Here is a 7,064-nt window from a genome sequence, read left to right on the forward strand (position 1 = left end):
AAAAGAAGCTTCATGGCTTGTCTTGTTCACTGACTACAGATGCTAAATAAAATTTTTGGAAAATGACTGACAGTCTCTAACTTTCTCAGCTTCCCTACGTGGTCCTCTGTACCTCCGTCATCCACGTATTTCCCCCTCTCTCGGATACCAGCTTGCCTTGTGAGTGTACACAACTGCACTCCCCTCCTAAGATCAGTTGTTTTGGGTACAAAATTGCAGAATCTGATGAACAACTCCACGTGCACCTCTGTCATTTTATAATTAAGCACACGGCGTGCACCATGTAGTCGGGGAAGAAAAGTGTGATGATGTGGCCTGTTAATGAGGATGGCTGTTTCACTGTCCATCAGAATAAGCCTCTTCAGAGGCACAGCCACCTGCTCAGAGCAAAGCAGCAGGGAGGCACTAGGGCTCTTTGCAAGGATAGGCCTGTCACCAACTATAACAGCAAACCTAAACTTCTCCTCTGCTGGATGCCTCACTCACCGGGGTCTGTCTCAGATAAACAGGAACAAATCCAGCTCGTTTCCAGAACCTGCAAAGATACAGAGAGTAGGTCACTGTGTGTGCCTCTGGGGAGTGGATGACAGACACACAAGGGCAAGAGCCAGGAAGGCAGGCCACAAACAGTGGGCTAGCAGACACCAGCTACCAACAGAGACACACATCCCACAGAATGGTTCCTTCTCAATGCCAAGGAGTGATGCCGCAGAAGGAGGGCAGGCACTTACTTGAGTAACCTGGGGGTCAAGCCATAGGAAACACCCAGGTAATCCAGGCGCTCAGCAGGCCTCTCATTCAATTTGAGGAGTAAAGGAGGCAGGTCCTTCCGGGGCGTGATGACCTCTTCCAACAAGCTAACGGCCTGCGGAGGTGCCAAGGAGAGAGCACAGTCCACTTAGCAGAGGGAGAGAGACATCTTCAAGCACCCCTGGCAAGCGTACTCTGGACTAAACACAACAAAAACTGGGAGAGATGGTTTCTTGGTTTGATGCTGTGGTTTTCAAACTATGGCAACACCAGATTCAAGCAATCATTCCCCCAAGTATACAAAACAACTCAATATGCATGGAATCACACTGCTCTGGACCTCTAGAATGCAGGAAGACAGGCACGGAGTTTAGAAATGCCAGACAGAGGCCAGGTATGGTGGCTCACGACTGTAATCCCAGCACTTTGGGAGACGGAGGTGTGTGGGTCACCTGAGGTCAGGAGTTTGAGACCAGCCTGGCCAACATGGCAAAACCTCGTCTCTACCAAAAATACAAAAATTAGCCAGGTGTGGTGGCACATGCTTGTAGTCCCAACTACTCAGGAGGCCGAGGCAGAAGAATTGTTTTGAACCTGGGAGGCAGAGGTTGCAGTGAGCTGAGATCACACCATTGCACTCCAGCCTGGGAGACAGAGCGGGACTCCATCTCCAAAAAAAAAAAAAAAAAAAAAATGCCTGACAGATCAGATTACAAAGGGACAAGCAGGCTCCTATGATCCAGCACGGAGTCCAGTTTCTATCACCTGACAGCCCCAGGAAGTGACAAACCTCTGAGCTTAAACTTTTTTATCGTTGCTTGAGACAGGGTCTGGCTCTATCACCCAGGCCGGAGTGCAGTGGCGAGATCGCGGCTCACTGCAGCCTCAACCTCTGGGGTTCAAGCAATCTTCTGACCTCAGCCTCCCGAGTAGCTGAGACTACAGGTGTGTCCCACCATGCCCAGCTAACTTTCATACTTTTTGTAGAGATGGAGTTTCGCCATGTTGCCCAGCTGGTTCAACTAAAATAAAAGCCCCTTGCCTAACTCCCAAATAGACATACTGTGAAAATCAATGAATGCACATGCAGGACTGTCAACAGTTACTAGTACTAGTCATTCTTATCAAGGAAACACAGAACTGCCCTTAGTCTGAGTTTAAGATGAAAAAGATTACAGATCTATTGCAGAGATTCTCAAACCTGAATGAGCATCAGAATCACCTCAGAATATTGTTAAACTACAGATTACGGGGTCCACCCCAGAGTTTCTGATTCAGTAGGTCTGGAGTGGGGCTCAAGAATTTACATTTTTAACAAGCTGCCAGATGGCCCCAATGATACTGATCTGAGGATCTCAAGTGTTTGGTTGGAAAAAGCAGCAGTAGAAGAAAATGACAGAAGGGGCCAAAGCTCTGGACTGGTTTTTGTTGGTGTCCCTAAAGAGCCAGAGAATTATCCTCCCAAGAACCAGGACACAGGAGGTTTGTCGAAAGATGCTTACCTCACTGCTTATGGTGTGAATTTCCTGTGGTGTCTCAAGGACCTTTTCCTCCAGACAAGGAAACCTGCCTTCATAGTACATCTGTAGCAGCTGCAGAGCACGGCTGCCATAGCCCATCTAGAAGCAAACATGAAGGGGAAGAGGCAGAGGGAAGAGAGCTGCTCTCAGTCTAAGCCACGTTTACTCCCCTGTATTGCTTCTAGAGAACCTTCCCTCCCGGTCAAACTGCACGGGGTAAGAGAGCCAATGAAATCCCTCAATGAGGTCAAAGCAGCGACACTGAAGGCTGAAAATAGTGTAACCTGAGTTCTTAACACTGCTCTAGCCAGTCAAGAACAGCAACTTAGGAAAGTGCCTTGGACTTGATAGAGCTTATGTGGAAAAATAAAGTTTATATTTATTAAAAAAAAAAAAAAAGAACAGCAACTTAAGGGTAAGGATAGCTGTGCTTTCTGGTCTCCAGATAAGCAAGCCCCAAAGAGGGACAGTTCCTGTACCATCGCCTGGAAAGGAAGTTTCTACAGCTAATTATTCAGTGAGGTATTCTAAGAAGGCAATTTCGGTATGCAGATCTGGTTCACAAGCCCTTGTTCTCACAAAGGAAGAATGAGCATATGCCGTCATCCTGTCCACCCATCCGCCCCAAACCCTGGCTGAATTCTCCAGAGCAGGGGAAGTGCCTACACTTCACTTGCTTCTGCTTGACTAGCTTCTTATTCCAACCACCAAGGACCTCTGCCCTAAAGAGCCACCAGCAACATATTACCCCTTGATAATCCGGGTGAACAGCAATGCGAACCACCCTTCCACCAGAAAGACCGCCAAAGTCTGGATCTTGGAACTGTGTGGGAGACACAAACCAATAACTTAGCAACACAGACATCTCTGGACACCGCCAGCTTCCCTCAGACACGCCAGGGAAAGCCCATCACCTGTTCCGACACTGTCCATGGAATCAGGTCCCCTGAAGCCTTCTTGCCTCGAGACAGGCTGTTCAAGATGGACTGGCGAGAAATCTCCCCTTCAAGGCACACCTGTGGGGGAACCAGGAAAGCAGGCAGGAGGGCCAGCTCTGATCCAGAGCCTACTCACAGAATACAGCTTCTCAGACTAGGCCAGTTGTTTTCACCCCCGTGTTCAGGTTTAACCCTGACACTGACTGACGCATCCATTTCTAACAGAAGCTTAATTACCATGCCCCATGTGACAAGGCAGAAGATGGAAAGCCTCCGGACCCAAAAGTACAAGCCACATTAGAAGAGAGTCTCTGTGCATGTCGTGCATGTGTGGACGTCAATTAAGATACAGGATGCTCATGAGGTTCTCTACAGAACAGCACAAGTTCAAAACAACTAAGATGTCTAACAGGCAATTGGTTAAGCAAATCATAGTACATGCATATAATGAAATACTACACAGCTTTTAAAACCTACGTAGATTATGAGTGTTTTATATACTGCCTTAAAATAAAAGCAGATTGCTAATGGCTGGGCACAGTTACTAATGGTTACTAATTACCAATGGCTCATGCCTGTAATCCCAGCACTTTGGGAGGCCGAGGCAGGTGGATTGCCTGAGGTCAGGGGTTGGAGACCAGTCTGGCCAACATGGTGAGACTCCCTCTCTACTAAAAATACAAAAACAAAATTGGCCGGGCATGGTGGCATGTGCCTGTAATCCCACTACTCAGGAGGCTGAGGCAGGTGAATTGCTTGAACCAGGGAGGAGGTAGAGGTTGCAGTGAGCCGAGATTACGCCACTGCACTCTAGCCTGGGCGACAGAGCAAGATTCCGTCTCAAAAAAAAAAAAAAAAAGGCAGATTACTAAATACTATGATCCCCTGTATATAAAAAGGAAAAGTGACACAGAAATGCATAAATACATCCCTGCCACGTGTTAAAATTTTGTTCCCCCAACCTGTAGCCTCTAATTCAAAAAGCACCATGTACTGCTTTTGTAATAAAGGGAGACAACAAGTCTTTGTGGAAGAAGCTGTGAGTCAAAATAAGAGAGTGGTCAATTCTGGCTTTTCCCCCTGCATCAACAGTGGAGCTCTGGGTTTCCAGCTGTGTTGACTTCTTCCAGTGCACCCTAGTCCCCTGTCTCTGCAGACCCAGCCAGCTGGTTCAGACTAGGACTCTACAGTTTCAATACCCCACACTGCAGTTATCGAGCCACTAATTCCTGACACCTCATTGGTTCCCCAAATCACTGCCACAAGGATGCCTCTGCTCCTATACCTGGATAACAGCAAGCACTTCTGGAAGGGCATTCTGGGTGGGGGGCACAGGAGGCAGAAGGCAGAAGAGATGGTGAGCAGGTGCATCGGAGAGCATCTGGAGATCATTGGGAGAGTTCTGTGGAAGCCAAATGTGGGACAGTGAGAAGCACTCTTCCTCTTGCCCTTTACGCAAGAGGTTCGATTCAGAATCACAGGATGACTGGAGTATTGCCTTCTCCAAAGTCAAGTGAGGAGCTGAGGTCCAGCAAACCAACTTTCTAGTATTTTGGCAAGCCTGAGATTCTTCATAATAGGTTAAGTGGAACTTAGCCTCAAACGCATGCTGTCCTCTCACCCTGAGCACTGACGGTAGAAGAGAATTTATTTAGCACTACTTATTTCACAGCTAGGAAGTGAATTTTTACAGATAAGAGGCTGCTATTTCAAGAAAAACTGTCACCACTTCTTCTAACACCAACTCTTTAAGCCTTCCGTTAAATGTTGTTCATAAAAATACTATCTACACATTCAAAAAATATCCTAACTTTCCCTTTCATTTTTAAGAGTCTCAGATATTCTAAACCCTCAAATGACTGTTCCATAAAAATGGCCCAGAGCTACAAAGCTGGTCTCAGGTCAAACAGCACCACTGGGTCGCAACTGCGATGTCACCTCATCCTATCAGTTTAGTCGGCAGGCAAGAAACGAAAGCACTCCTTTAAAAATGGGCACAGCCTTCCACCCTGTCCCGCTACTGCATGGAGCTCCATGCTCTATACATACGCGTAGCAAGATCGATGGACCGCATCAATGTCCCAATGGAACGGTCACCTAAGCCACCAGGTAATAAAGATATACACCAAGTAAAAGGGGACTGCCAAGTGCTCAAGCTCCCTGCTGACATTCACCCAGGGGCTAGCTGCAGTCACCTTGTAGTGAGAAGCCACATAGAGGGCCATAAGTCGTTGGAGGAAAACTTCAGAGGCCTTGTGGTAGCAGAAGAGGGTATCTCTGTTAACATAGTAGCTGGGTCTGGAGTTAAGAAACCAAAACAAACCAAACAGCCCAGGACAGGACATGCTGTTCTCTGGAAGCAGAACAGATTTCCCTAACTGGGAACAGGAACTCAGTGTCCTAAGCAGAAACACATCAAAGGAGGAAGAGAAAGAGGAAATTGAAAATGTGCAACTTTCCCCTTTCTCTAGAGCAGCATCCTATGAAACAAAGGGCCCAAATCCTTTGAATTCCATCATCGCCCCTCTCCTTCTCACAGGGCCAGTGGAACCCGGAGGAGGATACAGTTCACAAGCTTCAGGCAAGGGGCAGCCCGAGACTATCCGAGTGATGTTGAGGCAATCGAGGCACAGCAAGTCGTTCAGCCACTTCTCCACTGCGTCCCCAGGGGCATATCGGATTGATTCCTGGAGGGAAACCTCATGCAATGTCCGCGCTGCTCCCCACAAATCACACACACAAAATAAGAAACAATGATTAAATATGTATTGTCTAAAAAGCAAGGAAAAATGTTTCACTTTATGTTTGTCCCATGGTGCCCAGAGACGTGTGGTAAGAATTTAAACTGGGTGGTTTTAAATTGTTTTGGTGGATACTCAAGTTGCCACGATACCAACCCCAAACGGATCTGAATGCCACCATGCCCTGAGACAGGGACAAACAAGGGCCCTGTCATCAGAAGGCCCTAGTCTGGCTCCCTGCTGGTCACTGGACGGCTGTTCCCCAGAGAAAAGCTACTTCTCCTCTTGGGGACTCAACCTCTCAGCCTGAAGGTTTGGTGCTGCCCATGATGTCACAGGGGAATGAGGATCAGCAAGACTGAAGGGCCTTGCTGTGAACTGTAGGGCCTGGGTCAGGCTCTGGGGTACCTGATGCCAATCTGGCTGTCGTCGTGGTCTTATTCTCAGCGGTGGTGCTGACCTGGCTCTGGGCGCTCTGTTGACGGAGCTGCTGAATTAGCTTAAGGGACAGTGACCGGCCAGTGCCCTCATAGCTAGAAACAAAGGCAAAAGGAATCAGGCATGAGGTCCCAAATCCACTGCCTAGGAGGGGACAGAGAGCTGCTTTCCTCCACGTGCTGGAAGACCAGACCCCTGCTTCCCCGACGACAGTCTTGCTCATCTCTGAACTTCCAGCACAGCAGGCACCTGTCCAAAGGAGGCAGGGCAGGACAGTGGCTCAGCTTGGGGCCACTCAGGCCTGGACTCACGTCCTACTCTCATCTACTTAGAACCTTTGGGCAAGGAGCTCAATCTCTTTAGCCTCATCCTCAAGGGGGATTAGCACAAAGGATTTAAACAGTTTTAGTGGAAGCCGGAACAAAGTTAAATGGTCAACTAATGGAGCTGCTTTTTGGAAGTACAGTGCACAAGGAAATGAACTGAGAATATTTCCAGCTTGGAAAATAAAACAAATCCACCACCTCAGAAATTCTTTTCACTACTATGCTCACTTAAAAGGTGACACAAGGGCCGGGCACGGTGGCTCAAGCCTGTAATCCCAGCACTGTGGGAGGCTGAGGCGGGTGGATCACGAGGTCAAGAGATCGAGACCATCCTGGTCAACATGGTGAAAC

General features: G+C 48.1%; 1 protein-coding gene across 3 annotated transcripts in view; it reads right to left on the reverse strand.

Annotated features, from left to right (window-relative positions):
• NAT10 (N-acetyltransferase 10) overlaps nucleotides 1-7,064 on the reverse strand; it is a 41,945-nt gene that overhangs the window by 10,754 nt on the left and 24,127 nt on the right. For all 3 annotated transcript variants that reach the window (XM_017530537.2, XM_037739256.1, XM_017530538.2), the window contains 9 exons: nucleotides 6,358-6,482; nucleotides 5,774-5,924; nucleotides 5,404-5,500; nucleotides 4,494-4,610; nucleotides 3,185-3,286; nucleotides 3,019-3,093; nucleotides 2,253-2,369; nucleotides 732-865; nucleotides 487-535 (listed from right to left, as the gene is read on the reverse strand). In XM_017530537.2, coding sequence (XP_017386026.1) covers nucleotides 487-535; nucleotides 732-865; nucleotides 2,253-2,369; nucleotides 3,019-3,093; nucleotides 3,185-3,286; nucleotides 4,494-4,610; nucleotides 5,404-5,500; nucleotides 5,774-5,924; nucleotides 6,358-6,482 — 967 coding nt within the window. The remainder of the gene's footprint in view (nucleotides 1-486; nucleotides 536-731; nucleotides 866-2,252; nucleotides 2,370-3,018; nucleotides 3,094-3,184; nucleotides 3,287-4,493; nucleotides 4,611-5,403; nucleotides 5,501-5,773; nucleotides 5,925-6,357; nucleotides 6,483-7,064) is intronic.

Source organism: Cebus imitator, unplaced genomic scaffold, assembly GCF_001604975.1.
Source record: "Cebus imitator isolate Cc_AM_T3 unplaced genomic scaffold, Cebus_imitator-1.0 Scaffold66, whole genome shotgun sequence".
Lineage (NCBI taxonomy): Eukaryota > Metazoa > Chordata > Mammalia > Primates > Cebidae > Cebus > Cebus imitator.